Source organism: Hippopotamus amphibius, chromosome 7 (genome assembly GCF_030028045.1).
Source record: "Hippopotamus amphibius kiboko isolate mHipAmp2 chromosome 7, mHipAmp2.hap2, whole genome shotgun sequence".
Classification (NCBI taxonomy): Eukaryota; Metazoa; Chordata; class Mammalia; order Artiodactyla; family Hippopotamidae; genus Hippopotamus; species Hippopotamus amphibius.
Genome location: NC_080192.1, coordinates 130548462 through 130566322, shown reverse-complemented (window position 1 = coordinate 130566322; position 17861 = coordinate 130548462). Strand labels below are relative to the sequence as shown.

The 17861-nt window shown below is 40.0% G+C and overlaps 1 protein-coding gene across 4 annotated transcripts in view; it reads right to left on the bottom strand.

Moving 5' to 3' along the window:
* Positions 1–16382, bottom strand: part of ATAD2B (ATPase family AAA domain containing 2B) — a 148521-nt gene extending 132139 nt beyond the window's left edge. For all 4 annotated transcript variants that reach the window (XM_057741165.1, XM_057741166.1, XM_057741167.1 and 1 more), the window contains exon 1: positions 15744–16382. In XM_057741165.1, the coding sequence (XP_057597148.1) occupies positions 15744–15959 (216 nt within the window). In that variant the 5' untranslated portion in view covers positions 15960–16382. The remainder of the gene's footprint in view (positions 1–15743) is intronic.
* Between the last annotated feature and the right edge of the window lie 1479 nt (positions 16383–17861).

Genomic DNA, 17861 nt, shown 5'->3' with positions numbered 1-17861 from the left:
CATGACATGATTTATCATTCCTCTCCTAAATACTCCAGCGTATAACTCCCAAAATAAGAACACTGCTACATCAGCATCATTCAACCCTCCCAATTAGGAAATCATCATTGATATAACACAGAGCCAATCCACAGACACATTCAAATTTTATCAAATGTCCCAACAAAGTGTCTCTTTCCTTTCTAGCTCAGGATCCTATCCAGAAACAAATATTGTATGTAGTTATCAGATCTTCTCTGTCTCCTTCTACCTGGAACAGTCCTTTAGTCTTTCCCCATTTGCCTGCCCTTGACTGTAAAAAAATTGTAGGCTTTTTATTCTCTAGGATGACCATCAGTCTGGGTCTATCTGATATTCCTCGTAACACAATATAGGCCATAACATTTGTAGAAAGAATATACAGACATGACACTATGCATACTGTATCTACCCATCATTAGGCATAACTTTGATCACCTAGTCAAGTTGAGGTCTGCCGCGTTTCTCCGGCAGTCACTATTCTTCCCTTTGTATTTGATTAGTTTACGTGAAATCATTCTGATAATTCCCCAATATCCTATTCCTCATTAAACCTCCAACCACTAGCCACAACACTCATTGACTACTCTTACCTTTATCCAATACCACCATGGTGGTGATTATCTGATCCCATCACTCCTGTACTTTCTAGCTGGCATCCTACTTTAAAGAATTTCCCCTCCCTAACCCTCCTTACTCAATTCATTCACTCATTTATTTATATCAGTATGGACTAGTAGATTCTTACTTTATTCTATGGGTTTTAATCCATTACTCTATTTTTTTGCTCAAATTAGACAAGATTTGGCCATCAGGAGCCCTTTCAAAGTAGTTTCAGTATTCTTTTGACATGTCTCTATCATTTGAGTACTTCCTTTCTGGCACAAAAGAAATCTGTATGCTCATCTTGTACTTTTCCTCCCTGACCCTAGAAATTAAGCCCAGGTTCCTTTCAGGCAAGGACAGTATTCAGAAATCAAGATCTGGGCACTAGGTGTGCTCACTGTTACTGGGGTTTCACTGCTAGTGAGTCCTCTCTGCAGAGAAAGCTAGGAAATACATTAATTTACAAATATTCATATAAATATATACATCTATACCTATTTCTTTTATCTGTGCATAAATAATAATAAAAAAATGTGTGTACACCAATGCTCCCAACTCTAATTCCATGCCTTAAGTTTCTAGACTTTCCCTTTTTATGTTTGTAAGTCCTTTCCAGTGAGAAACACGGCTTCCATTATCTTCAAATACATTTATTCATTTGCTCTTTCAATTAATCTGTTTAATGTAACCAATCTCTCAACCCAAGACCTCCATCCATCACACTTCCACTAACCCCTCCCCAGCTTTATGTCTTCAAGCTAGAGGAGTCACTGTCCTTGCAGAGTAGCTCTCCTCTTAACCACCCAATTCCTTGGATACTAGACAGGTGGCGAAAGAGAGTGGAGGAAAGAATTACTTTTTCTTTAGAGAAGATTTAACTCATATGCTAATACTTTATCACTTGAGATTATAGATCAGTATTTCAAAAGCATGTATGATCATTTTCAATATGCTATCACAAACATTTCTGAGTTATTTCCTTTTACGCTACAAATTTCTTTTAAGAAAAATATATATAAACTATCCATTTCATAAATGTCATTTCTGCATATTTTCCCAAAGCAACACAACTGCATTATACAAATAATTAGTCAAAATGTAGCCACTCGCAAACAAACATAAGAAATACTTGCAATATATGTTTCAAGGTATTCAAGTATAACCTACAGAATTAATACTCACTAAAATTTTTTTCATAAAAAGACCAATTTTTTATTTTGTGCTATAACACAATTTACCATGAACTAGTTTTAAAGCCACAAGACCACATTCATATTAAAAGGCACAAAGGGAAAAACAATTAGAAATTCAAACATCAAACCGTCTAAGGATTATAAACATGTTGAGTAACATACACCACCACTTATTTAAGTTCCCAAGAAAAACTAGTTAGTTACCTCCAAACCATCCCACCACAGAGGTGGGAAAAACCATTTACAAAGCAATTCGATCATGTAATAGTATTTAACAGTAAACATGCTTAATGTACTTAAGAAATGGGTGCTTTTCAAATTGTATTATTTTCACTTCCCCAGGCCCTTGCCTTCTCCAGCTCCACGCTTTAACAGAGTAAACACTGAAGCTCAGACATAAGTTAACTAACTCTGGCCCAAGGTCACATGGCTAACAAATGACTGACGGAACTAGAGGGAAAAAAAAAAAAAACTAGAATTTAGGTCTTTCCATTCCTAATGTAGTTCTCTGTCTACTACCTCAGACACTCCACCTTAGAATATTTATAAAATACCAAGGTTAAAGTGTGCCTCAAAGGTCATCTTACTCAACTACTGATCCAAGACTTGATCAGCCTCTACATTTGTCACTTCAGATGTGCTCTACCCCTGAACCATCCAATCAGAAACCATTTTTGACAAGATCCCCAGATAACTCTTACACACTTAGAGTTTGAAAAGCATTACTATATAACATATTCAACAAATAGTCTCTGAGGAATCACTGTCATATGCTCTAAGTTAAGACATATTTGTGAATAAAGAAACTGATACCTAAATTGGTAACTACTTTACCAATTTAGATAGTCCAGGCCAGCATTATTCCTAATCAAATTCTACCACTCATCCTTCAAGACCCATCTCTCCCTCAAAATCTTATGTGAAGAATCTAACTTAAATTGACCTTTTCCCTCTGCTAGCTGCAACTCTATATTTTGGCACTTAATTATACTCAACTTAGCATTATATATTTACTATCTTTCAGTGTCACGTCCAAGTCTTCACATTTGAGCAAGATTTTAAGTTCTTTAATTATAAAAAATACCCTACTTCTTTTACTTCCACACAATACCAAGAAAAAAAAAAAGGCAAGATTTTCCCAAGTTTGTCCTGTAAATTAACAGAAATTATTAGGAGAAACAAAGGAAGGCTCATAGTGGAATAAATGTGAGAAACAGTGAGGTCCAATGCTTCAGGACTTGGAAGAGTCTTTAATATATTAACATGCAGGGACTTCCCTGGCAGTCCAGTGGTTAAGACTCAACGCTTCCAATGCAAGGGGCAGGGGTTCGATCCCTGGTCCGGGAACAAAGACCCCACATGCCACGTGGTGCCACAAAAACAAAACCAAAAAAAAAATTAAAAAAAACATTATATGTAGTATAAACTCCGAAGTATGGAAGATAGTATATAATATTTCACAAGCTTATTTGATCAAGCTCTTTTTTCATGGAGCTTCTGTACATACTGAAGCTTCATAAACACACTCCAGGAATGAGTACTATGTACTTATTGAATCAAGACAAAACAGTAAAATATTTGAAGTCTAGCCAATTTTTAAATAATGTGAGTTATTATATAACTCTGAATATCAATTAAATGAGTTTGTATGTTTATTTATTAGTCACTCTCATATTCTACTGGCTTTTTACAGCTGCATTCAAGAGTGTCTCTCAAAGTGTTGTCCACATACTAACTGAATCAGAAAGCACCTGATTTCTTATTAAAGAAACATTACCTGCTTTAAACTAGACCTCTGGAAGTGGGATATTTTACTTTTTTTTAATAAATTTATTTATTTATTTATTGGCTGCATTGGGTCTTTGTTGCTGCGCACAGGCTTTCTCTAGTTGCTGTGAGTGGGGGCTATTCTTCATTGCAGTGCGTGGGCTTCTCATTGCGTGGCTTCTCTTGTTGCAGAGCACGGGCTCTAGGCAGGCAGGCTTTGGTAGTTGTGGCACTTGCACTCAGTAGCTGTGGCACACGGGCTTAGTTGCTCCGCAGCACATGGGATCTTCCCGGACCAGGGCTTGAACCTGTGTCCCCTGCATTAGCAGGCGGATTCTTAACCACTGCGCCACCAGGGAAGTCCCATTGTGCGATATTTTAAATGATGGCCTCCAAGTGATTCTTAGTACCCAAAAGTCTGAAGACCTCTGGCATATAAAACAGTTCAAATATAATATGATGATACTCTGGTTTCTCTTCAGATCGAATAAATCTTTCACCTTTCACTAAAAAAAAAATATATATATATATAAAATAATATGATGCACATCATCCTAACTGCTGCACTGTACTACTGTACCACTCTTAACAATGAAAAGGTTTCAATCATGACTTGGCTCAGTGACAGAGACCTCAGAATAAACAGCATTACAAAAGACTCCTTCCCTCCAAAGAAATCTAGGGATTTAAGTAAAGCAAATAACCAAAAAGTAAATACTACAAATAATTACTTCAACACCATTTAATTAACTTCAAGCTTTGGGAAAACTTTTACCTACAAACCTGATACTAACAGTTCACCTTTAATAGGATGATGATAATGCTCAACATTAACTTCTTCAAAGCATTTTACTAGTTAATTATAACCTAAGCCTTTGAGGGAAGGCGTTGCCAGTTTCAGGACAGAAATATTTAAGAGAGATTATGCAATCTACCCACAGTCATTTAGCAATATGTGTCAGAGTGATTACAATCCAGTAGCAGAAAAGGCATCTCAAACTAAGAATAATTTCATTCAACAAACATTTTTTGAGGACCTACATAAGACATAAGAAATGGGGGGTAGGGGGGAGGGGTATGGTTTAAAAAAAAAAAAAGAGTAAAACCTACTTACACCCAATGCACAATCTATTGAGTTCATAGTCACAGTAATGATATATAGTATATTATAGTAAGTACTATAATAGAAATACACAATTCTCTGAAAGCAAAAAATAACTACTAGCAGAGATGAAGGAAGACATCATAAATCATGTGGACTTTATTTTGTAACAATAATGGAACATGCAGAATGGTCAGAGGAACATGATTCAAGGATAAGTTCCAAGAGAAGTATGATAGTAATATAGTGTCAAACCCTACAGAAAGTAAAAGTACAATGAAATGTTAAGCTATCCCCAACCTAAGTGACTTCTTCTCTAAATGTTAACCTTCCAAAGTTTCTTAAACCATGCTCACCAGCTACCACAAATACTGAACACTATTCTACCATAAATCTCGTAAAAATAAGTAAAAGAAGTTGAGAATAGCGGGCTTCCTAGGTGGCACAGTGGTTAAGAATCCGCCTGTCAATGCAGGGGACATGGGTTCGATCCCTGCTACAGGAAGATCCCACATGCCGCGGAGCAACTAAGCCCGTGCGCCACAACTACTGAGCCTGTGATTTAGAGTCCCTGAGCCACAACTATCGAGCCCATGTGCTGCAACTACTGAAGCCCACGCGCCTAGAGCCCATGCTCCGCAACAAGAGAAGCCAAGGCAATGAGGAGTCCGCCCACCACAACAAAGAGTAGCTGCCACTCACTGCAACTAAAGAAAGCCCGCGCACAGCAAAAAGGAGACCCAACACAGCCAATAAAATAAATTAATTAAAAAAAAAAAGTTGAGAATAATGATAATGAAACAGAGAAGATTTTATGCTGTACTGGTTTTCAGGGAAGACTTCCTGCCCATTTCAGAATTTGTCATAAATCTAGAACCTGGACTTTAATGTAAAGATGAAAAGAATGTACCCAAGTACAGCCTTAAAAAATGAAAAATTCAAGGAAATAAGTGGATTAGCAGACCAATAGATTAATTCAAGTCTTGAGGATGGCCTCATATAAAATTGCAAAAGTAGAAAATAAGAAATTGATTCCAGAAAGCAGAATAGCTAAAAGATTAGTAATACCAGTATTCAAAATAAAGACAGGATAGGTGTAAAAAGTGGGTTTTGTGTTTTAGGAGCTGTGGAGGAAGGTGGAGGGATGGGAGGCATATGTTGACAGAAGAACTGTAACAATAAATTCTGATTTTGAAAGTAAGGTTTAAGGGCTTCCTAGGTGGCGCAGTGGTTAAGAATCTGCCTGCCAATGCAGAGGTCACGGGTTCGATCCCAGCTCCAGGAAGATCCCACATGCCGCGGAGCAACTAAGCCCGTGTGCCCAAAAAAAAGAAAGTAAGGGCTAGGATTCTAGCCAGAAATCTAGGGAGATGTCTTTAAGACTGTGGGAAATGCAGTTATGAGATAGAGTGATGTGAGGACTAGAGATAGATATAAAATCGTAATATAAAGGTTATACGTAATATATAGAGAGCAAAAGTCAAAACCTTTAAAAAATGCCTACATTAAAGGGATAAGGATCTACAGAAAGGATCTCATATAAACTAGTGAAAAATACAGTGTCCCCCTCAAACAGGGAGAGTGGAAGTTGGTTCCAAAAAGACTAAACAGGATGAAAAGTTGATGAACATGTGGATTCGTAATTAGGAGGTCATCTAACTCCTGATAGGGCAATTTCTGAAAATGCTAAGGTGGAAATGAAGAACTAAGTGAGTGGTGAGAATGTACAGGTGATAAACTACATAGTTACTCTTATAAGAAGTGTCAGATGACTTCCCTAGTGGTCCAGTAGGTGTGACTCCTTGCCCCCAAAGCAGGGGGCCTGGGGTTCAATCCCTAGTCAGGGAACTAGATTCCGTGTGCATGCTGCAATTGGGAAGTTTGTGTGTCGTAAATGAAGATCCCATGTTCTGCAACTAAACATGCCGCAATGAAGATCCCTCATGCCACAACTAAGACCCAGTGCAGCCTAAATAAATAAATAAATAAATAAATTTTTAAGTGTCAGAATTAAGAAAAATAAGACAATATATATAGTCTGGGCTTCCCTGGTGGCTCAGTGGTTAAGAATCCACCTACCAACGCAGGGGACATGGGTTCAATCCCTGGGCCGGGAAGATCCCACATGCCGCAGAGCAACTAGGCCCATGTGCCACAATTACTGAGCCCATGTCCCACAGCTACTGAATCTCGCGCGCCTAGATCCGGTGCTCTGCAACAAGAGAAACCACTGCAATGAGAAGCCTGCGCACCACAACGAAGAGTAGCCCCCTGCTCACCCCAACTAGAGAAAGCCCCCTCACAGCAACAGAGACCCAACACAGCCAATAAATAAATAAAATAAAATAAAAATCAATAAATAAAATAATTTTAAAAAAAGACAATAGTCTTTTAAAGAGGTTATAAAGTCAAAGAAGTCGGTGAAGGATTTTTTTTTTTAAAGAAGATCTGGATTATTGTAAATAGAAGAAAAGGAAACACAGAAGAGAATAAAATAAAATACAATTTTAAAGAGGGTAATTCCCTGGAGGTCCGGTGGTTAGGCACTCTCACTGTCGGGTTCAATCCCTGGTGGGGGAACTAAGATCCCATAAGCCTCACAGGAAGGCCAGGACAAAAAAAAAGAGCAAGATAACTGATGAGAAAAAGACCTTGAAAGAGACAAGAAAAAACAGAATAGGCACCGCCCCCAGGTTAGATCAGAACCTGTACAGCTGCAATCAATCTTTTCCAATTTATGTTATAAGACAGCATTTTTTTCTACCTTTCTTAAAACAGGTACTCCTGGGACTTCCTAGGTGGCACAGTGGTTAAGAATCCACCTCCCAATGCAGGGGACACAGGTTCGAGACCTGGTCCGGGAAGGTCCCACATGCTGCAGAGCAACTAAGCCCATGCACCACAACTATTGAGCCTGCGCTCTAGAGCCCATGAGCCACAGCGATTGAGCTCATGTGCCACAACTACTGAAGTCCACACACCTAGAGTCCATGCTCCGCAACAAGAGAAGCCACCAAAATGAGGAGCCCACGCACCACAATGAAGAGCAGCCTCTGCTCACTGCAACTAGAGAAAGCCTATGTACAGCAATGAAGACTCAACCCAGCCAATAAATTAAAAAATAAATTTATTTTTTTAAAAAGATGATGCAACTAATTAAAAAAAAAATAGGTACTCCTGTTTTCCTGAGAAAGCTTAGAAGTGAAGTCAATTTCTTTTTCTTTCATCTGTAAAAAGAATTCAGAGGCAGCAGTTACCATGACTTCAGGAAACAAAACTCACACTGCTCTTTATTTTCTTAGAGCCAATAATACTATTCTACAAAGTCCTAAAACTTCAGGCACACAAAATGTCCTAAAATTTCCTCAAATGTCCCAAAAGCAATGGCTTACTAGTTTAATATTTCTAAAGAATCATCACAGAAGAATACAGAAAGGGAAAAATATACAGAAGTGAGATGAGGAGTTGTAAAAAGATAAAAATAGCCTATTATAGTTTAAACTGCATTTTTCTTCCTGGAAGATAAAGATGATTTTTTTATCTGAAGATATTACATTACTTACAATGACAAAGAGACAATGGGCATACTGAAAAATGCCACAGACTTAAAAGTCAGACAGAACTAGTCATACTGCAGTACTGCCACTGTAATTCAAAAACTACTATTTACCTAGATTGTTAGAAGCAGGTGAGGAAGCATGAGTAACAAATATTACACCTACAGCCTGACAGTGGATACAGTCTCAAGTAAGGATACTTGTTTGGCTTTGTAGCATCAACATAATTTCATAAGCTTCTTAATTATCTTCAGTGATCTATTCCTTCCACAAACAAAATTTATTAACACGTACTACTGTGTTAGATACTAAAGACACTTGATTAAATAGTCTGCCCTTCAAGAAACTTAAAGCCTAACTTTTTTTTTAATTTTATTTATTTATTTATTATTTTGGGGGGGTACACCAAGTTCAATCATCTGTTTTTATACACATATCCCCGTAAAGCCTAACTTCTTAAATCAGCCAGTAAAAGGTATATAAAAACTTAACAGTGTTGAGAGTATCGGGGAGTGGGGTGCATATTGATTTAGCCTATTTACAGAACAATCAGGCAAAACGTATAAAACTTTAAAGTACAATATACCTTTGACTCAGTATTTCCACTTTGCCTACAAGAGAAAGGTCATTTACGTGACATTATTTATAATATTAAAAGCATGGAGACAACATAACTGTGTATCAACAGGGAAAAGTTAAAGAAGTGAGGGTGTCATGATACAACAAAATGTTAAAAAGCCAGCAAGAAGGACAGATATGAAAGAATGTACATGATACATAGTTAACTATAGAAATTAACTTTCATAAATAGTATACAAGGTATGATTCCATTTCTGTTAAAACCATACACATATAGGGAATTCCCTGGTGGTCCAGTGGTTAGGACTCTGTGCTTCCACTGCAGGGGACAAGGGTTCAACCCCTGGTTGGGCAACTAAGATTCAGCAAGTTGCATGGCACAGTCAAAAATGAATAAATAAAAATAATAATATATATATGTGTGTGTATACACACACACACATACATATAAATAACCCATAAATACATGTGCAATGGTCTGGAAAGACGTACACCAGCTTTGACAGTGGTTATCCCTAGAAGAATGAACTAGAGGAATTAGGGGAGATAGGGAAAGCCTTTATTTTTTTTCTGTGCACTTCCATATTATTTGAAATACTGATTTCATAATTTTTAAATAAAAATATTTTGCCAAAGAGCTGAGGTTAAGAGTCTTGTGTACTTCTTTATCTTCAGTGTCTGGAACATAGAGTCACTCAACAGATATTAAAGAATTAAAGAAAGACTTCCATTTCCAGTTGAACTGTTGCTTTTAAAATCATACGGCCTTGGGCAACTATCACTTCTCCTCAATTCTCCCATTTAATAAACTTGGAGACTTAATTAGAACAGTAAAGACTAAAAAATGAAAATTAAATTCTTAAATTAAAATACTTTCAAAACTTTAACACAGAAACCACCCCGCACCAGTTTCTCTCTTGTTTGCACACATCTCTCAAAGAAGTTTCTCCTATTGTCTCTATATACACATTTAAAATTAGTATAATATGTCATTGATGAGAAGGTATAGCTCTGCGCTGGGGCTTGTTTTTTAAAAGTAGATTCCCTTAACTTGTACAAGCCAAGTACACAACTACAACACCCACCCTAAGTGTGAGCACCGAAGTATGCTTTAGATAAAGGATGTTGGTAAGTTGTAAAGGAAATGAACTTTCATCAAGCAACTTCAAGGCTTTATCCCCTGACAAGTGGGCCACAACACGTGGGTACCAAAACGGTCAACAGAGATCTGCAACATGAAGCACCAAGTCTTGTTTACTCAAATAACTGCCAGTAAAGTTCCCTCACACACCATGCCATCAAAAGTGCCGTAAAGGGCTTCCTAGGTGGCGCAGTGGTTAAGAATCCGCCTGCCACTGCAGAGGTCACGGGTTCGATCCTAGCTCCAGGAAGATCCCACATGCCACGGAGCAACTAAGCCCGTGTGCCAAAAAATAAAAAAAAAAAAAAAAAAAAAAAAAAGTGCCGTAAAAAGTTTGCTTTATTGTCAGTTTAGGGACAGAATTTTTCTAGGTGCCAAATTGTAAATAATGAGATCCAGAAGGAACAAAAAAGAGAAAGAATTAATATTTGAAGAAATACTAATAATTTTAGATTACCATTAAGAAATAGTGATAAATTTACCACAATCAAACAGATGAAAAACCACAGACTAAAAGATCTAAGATTGCCAAACAAGAGACTGAAAGAAAACCCCATGCCTAAAATTCAGTAAAATTTATGGAAAAAAAGACCAAAAAATTGTATGAAGTGTCAAAAGAGAAAGAACAAAACACCTGCAAAAGAATCAGACAAACATCAAACTTCGAGAGTAACACTGGATGCAAGGTGATAATAAAGCAATATTCTTAAAGTACTAGACCTAGAATTTTGTATCCAGCCAAGTTTTCATTTAAATGAAAGAGCATAATGAAAATATTCTCAGGTATGTAATGCCTCAGAAAATTTGTCACAAAAAGTCCAACCTCTATCCTTAAATATCAAAGAACTCCCCTCAAAACATTCAGTGAGTAAAGGATTAGAATTCTCATCGCACTGAGTATTCTTATCATGACATTCTTATCCATGACATCTGGCCCCTATCTTGAACTGATTTAACCTGTTAATAATTTTTCCTGTGTGTACCATGTGCATACTTAGAGCCCTGAAGGTAAGCGCTATGTTTTATTTACCCTCTATTCTCAGAGTCCAATCATCACAATTTTCACATACTAGATTGGCTCCTTAATAAGCTATTCATTCATTCATTCATTCAACAAGTACCATATTTATTAAGCACCTTCTATGTGCCAGATGATGCACTAGGCCCTGGGAATGCAGCATTTGGGAAGAAAATAAGATATAGTGCCTGGTCCCAGGGAGCTTACAGCCTACTCTAACAGAAGAGTCCAGGAGAGAAGGACTTTAACCAAAGGTATATATTCTACCTCCAGATAAAACTACAATAACAATCTAAAAATGAAAAAAAAAAATCATATGCCAAAATACTTAGTTCAAAAGCATCTTAAGTTTAGAATCTTAGAACATATACTCAAAGTATTTAAAAGCTAATACAAATCACAGCCTATTAATTTTAACATCACTTTTCTCTCATTTGATATAAGCCACACACAACACTAACCTCTCTAAAAAAGGTCTAGCTCATATTTAAATAAACACATTTTACATACAGTTTTTCCCCCCTAACTTTGTACTTCCGTAGAACTTTTTATCCAAAGTTCCATATGCTTTTTACTCAATAACTCATTTTTCACAAAATCCTCCCCCAGCACAGACAACAGAAATATAAAATATTCCTAGCACAAGATCAAAAACTCAAATATCAAGAAATCACTCAGTAACATACACAAATTAAACTTCATTATGTATGTCAAAAAAGGAATGTCAAATACATAATTTCAAGTAATGTAGCACTTTTCTGAAGTGGAACCTTAAGCAGACAGGATCACTCCCCATTCCGGTGTAGACACTGGTTGGGCTCCTGAGTTCTCATAACAAGTGCTAACCCTACCACATGTCCACCTAGCTTTCAGAGGTTACAGGTTTATCTATAATTAGGTATGTGGAAGACATGAAATCAAGGATGTCTCCAAGGATGGTTAAAAAGATTATCTGCCAGGGAAAATGACTTAAATTAATATGCAGTCACTTCTACAAGTGTAAATTTCATCCATGACCTAAAAAACTGCAAGTTCATATATTTGGACTACAGAAATGGCCAACAATTGAATTTTTTAAAGTTGCATTTTCAGTTGGATACCAGAGGTAATCCTATGAACTCTACAGCTACTTCAGTTCAAAACTGTGACGGGAAATTGTTTTACCATGTTACTCAATACCACCTCTATGGTGCACCATATGAATTTGATATAAGGAAAAACTTGCTCTACTCTGAGGAACCTGTATTTTTCCTACTCATCTGAGAGTTACATACATGGTTACATTTCCCTCTCAGACTTCTTTTCCACATTTAACCCTCAACTTCCACCCCTCTGCTTCTGTTACACTGGCAAAATGAATGAGTGCTGAAAAAGCATAAGTACAGAATGATGAAAGGGCATATTAAAGAGGAACTGAGAGGTTTTTCTAAAAAATAAAATTAAAATCAAGCAAATTTACCTATTAAGTTACTTAAAATATGTATTTTGATTCTCTCAACTAAGATGTGGATTCAAAAAGCACAAAAAGCTAGTGACAAATCAAAAATACCAACAAATGGGCCTAAAAGAGGTAGGAAAAGAGTCGAAATAGTTTTCAAAGACTGCTTTCCAATTCTGTGACTACAGTATTAGTTTGCTGAGAGTGACTCTTAGGTGGAGCAAAAAAATGCTAATTACTGATGGTCAGATTAACTAACCTAAAAGAGGTGAAGTTTTATACATGTTAAACAAACAAACAAAGAAGCCAAGTATCAATATATAGCAGGAATTATTATACAACTAACTGCAGAGCACAAGTCAACTTCACATTAAAAAAGTACAGGTGCAAAAAAATCATTCCAATAATCTACGGAATGTATCATATGTGTATTTCCCCACCTTACACACACTTGGGGAAAAGGCAAAAAACTATGACAGCTCGTGGTTCTAAGGCTTTTTAGAGCAAATAAAATGTCTCTAAACACAGAGCATGAAATAGTCTAAAAAGAGTCAGAGGGGAAAGAGGTGGGAAAAATCAGCATCAAGTGTACAGTGAAGAACATCACACAAAAATAGAAAAAGGGGAACCTTTTCAACTCATGTAGTATCAAGAGGAATACATTTCTTCCTACAAAAATAAGTCTCCTAAAGCAACAGCATGAGCAACCCCATTTTCCACCAAATAAGTCTTTACAGTTGCTAGCAACCAAGACTTCACAGACATGGAGGGTGCCTTTAAGTACACCACAAAGGGTGAACCAGGAGTGCTAAAATCTTGTAACATAAACTTGAAAGGAAGGGCTTACCAAACTCAAATCAACCCATTTCAGAAATATACAGCAAAGAAATACACAGCCTGCTTCATAAATATACAGCCCATAAACTTAAATTCAGAATTATAACTTATCCTCTTCTAAAGGACCAATCACAGCATAGGATTAGTAAATCTCTTAAATTTCTCAGAGAAAGCAATTAGATCGTTCCATCATCTACTAGGGTCAGAATACAAATCTTAATACTGAAAAACAAATACTTCAAAGTAAATCTTCATTGGCCTGTTGTTCATGGTCTTCTAAAACCCTTTAAAAGGATCTTTGAAACAAAGTTTCATTAGTATCCTTCTAGAAACAGCTCTAATATCTTTCACTCTTCTGGCAATTTAGAAGCTACCACATGTTCATTTCCACATTAGATTATTGATTCCTTGCCTTTTAACATCTCCATAACAGCTGCTTGACAAATTACCTCACCTTATTCCTCAGGGGGTAAGGACAGAATAATATCCATGAATTCAAAAATGGGACCACAAAATGATCAGTGACAGATGAGCTAATTGCTTCAGATAAACGAGACTGCTCTAATAGCCTAGGCATTCATACCATTACACAATTAAATGCTTACACTCCAAATATTTTATTTGTACTTAAGGGAACAGGATAAACCTTTCTTAAATTACTTTTATTTTAAAATATATGTTAGCTTCAGAGAGTCAGTAAGCTTGTACACGTTTGGAATAATTTCTACAGGAAGTCTAGTTTTCAGAGTAATTATTCTGAATAGCTTGCGCAACTTTCAGATTTAGCTATTTCAACCTGAGAGAACTGTAAGCCCCAAAAGTCTACTCATAAAGCAATTTTTAAAATATTTTCCAGATTTTTAGCAAATAAAAGACAAATATATTTTCAAAGATACAACATATCTGAGAAAAGTACAGTAAAATATGTCTATTTTATTTGCCTTGGTTCATTCTGATTAGGGTCAGAACAGTAGGAGATACAGAGAAAAAGCACACACAACATAATCTTGTAGACCCCTATAGAAAATAAAATACTGCTTTCCTCCCCTTAGAATATGATGTGGATTTAAAGGAGTATTTTAAATGAACAATTTCGAGTCAAATTACTCTTAGAAAATTAGCCTCTCTCTGGACAGAACTAACATTCTCTTTTCTGAATTCATTTTCATAACCAATCTCATACACAACCTTATCAATTGTTTTAAAGTGATAAAACACAGGTGCCAGTGTAAAGCTTTACCCTGTAATAAATTTCAAGATCCACCAGTTTAAAAAAAAAAAACTTAATCACCACCGGTCTTCTCCAAATGTCACTTTTGCAGTGGGGGGGGCGCGATGGTGTTAGTTCACCCTTTTTTTTTTTAATTTATTTATTTATTTGAGACCTCCTATCACTCACACACCCTACAAGGTCTTCGCTGCTGCACATGGGCTTTGTCTAGTTGCAGCGAGCGGGGTCTACTATTCGTTGTGGTGTGTGGGCTTCTCATTGCTGTGGCTTCTCCTTGCGGAGCACAGGCTCTAGGTGTGTGGGCTTCAGTAGTTGCGGCACACGGGCTCAACAGTTGTGGCGCACGGGCTTAGCTGCTCCCCGGCACGTGGGATCTTCCTGGGGCTGGGATCGAACCCATGTCCCCTGCACTGGCAGGCGTTTTCTTAAGCACTGCACCACCTAGGAAGCCCCTAGTTCACCCTTTTATAAACTATTCCCATAACAAAAATGGAGACGTCCAAGAAACCAATTTGGAGATGACAGTGCCTACTATCAATATATTCGACATGTTTCTTTCCACGTGCCCCTTTTGTGACCCGAAGGCTCTACTAGAAAGCTCTTCTGAGTCCCTGCTAGAACCCTGGTTAGCTGGCTGCCTGATTCTCCAGCTAAACATCACGTTTGATCGCTCCTGCCTGGAGAGGCGATAGTGTTGATTTTGTTTTCAAAGTTGCTGTCAGAGCAGCTACAAACTTTTTTCAGCGTCCCTGCCTGGCTGCCAACTGGAGCTCTCCGTTCACTTCCTCACCAACTTGAACCACCCCCAAACAGTGTGAGAGTAAGCTGGAGTTAGACACCGGCAGGAGCTGACACACTTACAAGAAGGGTTTGACACCGCAGAAAACTTTCACTTCTGCTCTCTAGCCCTTCCACCCGGGAACTCTGGCCCTTCGCTCTCGCTCCCCTAGAATTCCCCTCTCAGGCAAGACAAGGACACTGAAAGCAGACAGTCCTACTGTCCCCGAAAAGCCACCCCCCCCTCCCCACAGCCCCCTCCCCTGGACCCGAGTCTTGTTCTTTACACAAAAGAGCGGGGCCGGCAAAGCTGTCGCGGCCCTACCTCGCCGCCTGCCATTCTCCACCGCACCCGCAGACCCGGTCTCCAGCCGCCCGAGCGGTCTCCACTGGAGGCTTCCTGCCCCAACCCGGCCAGACAAAGCCCCGGCGGCAGGGCCGACTGGCAAGCCTCCGGACCCCGGCCGCCGCGCTCTTACCCGGGCCTCATCCAGAGCGACGCCGGCGCCGCCGCTTCCCCCGGCCTTGGCGGCGGGGCAGCTGGCAGCGCGGGTCTTGGAGGAGCGGGTCCGAGAGGAGATGAAATGGCTGCTGCCTCCGGTCGCCCCAGGCTCTACTCCGGCCCCAGGCCCAGGCCCGGGCCCGGGCGACTTAGATCCGAGAAGGCGCAGAGAGCTCTTCCGGGTGTTCACCATGGTCCGGCCAGGAGGACGGGGTCCACGCCGCGCCGGGGTGAGCCGAGGAAGGCCGGCCCGCCGGCCGGGCAGTCAGGGCCAGCGCAGCCGGGCCGGGAAAGACAAGCCGACCCGGACTCTGCGGAGCACAGACGAGGACAGGCGAGTGCAGGGCAGAGCAAGGGAGGTCGGCGTGCGGAGACAGGTAGCGGGAGACGGGAGCGATGCTCCAGGCCGACACCTCAGACCCTCCGCCGGCTTCGCCCTCCTCAGCGGGAGCCGAGCGGAGCCGCCATTTCTGCCCCTTTCTCTCCCGTTCTCGCTCTCGAGCTCCCTGCGTCAGGGCTCCGGCGCCGCAGGGCCGACGAGACCGCTTCCGGCCTGGCCGCTGCGGGGCGCTGCAAGGCCGGCCAGGCCTTCGCAGGCCTGCTGCTCCCTCCTCTTCCCCCGCCCCTTCAGTAGGCCCCGCCCAGCGGCCAGCCGTCAGAGCTCGGCGGCCAAGGAAGGGACGCTCTGGGCTGTTTCAGCTCTATGGTTTCCAGGTCTGGCGGCCGCCTAGGGCGTGGGGGGATGGGAACAACCAGAATGCGCGCGGGACAAGCGAGCGCGCCGGAGTCGACCGTGGAGCCTTCACACCCTGACAGGCCCGACTACCCGAGCACCCCAACCATCACCTCAGACAGCCTGGATGGAGCAAGGAACGACCCGAAAAGGCGGGGGAATGGAGGGGGACTGATGAAGACGACGGCGCGGTGACCTCAGTTGGAATCCCGGGGACACCCAAGGCAAGACAGTGCACTTCAGTGGTACTTTTCACAGCTGTAAAAATGTGAATGACAACTGTGATAAAATAGATCTCTGCGATATCTGGTACACGATAAGCTTAAGAGCAAACGGTAGAACCCTGCGTCTTTAAGCAAAGCAAGGCACTGTCGTTTTCTATAACCTTAGCCAGACCTAAGGCGGAGTCACAAAGAATGGATTCTTCCTACTGAGAGCCTCCTCTTAGCATTGCTGCCCCGCCCGCGCAAGAATTAAGAATACAAAAAGCTGAACACAAAGATACAAAATGTGTGATTTAACTTTCAAAGAAAAAGATTAAGGGACACAGATAATATGAAAAACTCTGCTATAAGTAGGAATTGAGTTCATTTCCAAAAATTGCCTCCCTACGAGAAACTGAAGACTCAAGGAAAGTCTTGTAAAAATCAACAAGCTGCATCAAAATTAGAGAATTCCAGCCATCCACGCTCCCAATTCTGCAACAAATTCACATAATGCACGGAGAATGGAAATAGTTTTCTGTTGGGGAAGCAGTACAGGTCCCAGGAAAGCAGACAAGTCCCTCTTACACTAATTTGCATACCACACCTCCCCAGAACACTTCACCTACCATTTGAAACCGGCCTCTTTGGGTGTGGAGACCTCATAATGGAAGACCTGAGTTTTCCTGTGTCAATTACCTATGAGATCATTGAACAGAATAAACAGTTTCATTTACTGCAGAAAGAGGCTGGCTTTAAGCAGTATTTGAAGCGTCCTAAAGAGGTGTATGGTATGCAAATTAGCACACAAAGGACTTGTGTGCTTCCTTTCTTTCTGTGTTTGTTTTTGTAGTCCTAAATTGAGAAAGCCAGGTTGTTATTCGAGTTATGATATCCTATACCATTTACTAACAACAAATATTTATTCTAACCCCATAGAACCGACTATGTTGGGTGAAATAGCATAGTTCTGGCCCTCAGAGAGCTCACAGACAAGGAGGGAATGAAGACAGGCAAGGAACCAGTAAGCTAGAGAACAAGGTGATTAGAAAGAATGAAGCAGAGGGACTTCCCTAGCAGTCCAGTGATTAAGACTCCACATCTGCAATGCAGGGGGCATAGGTTCAATCCCTGCTTGGGAAACTAATATCCCACATGC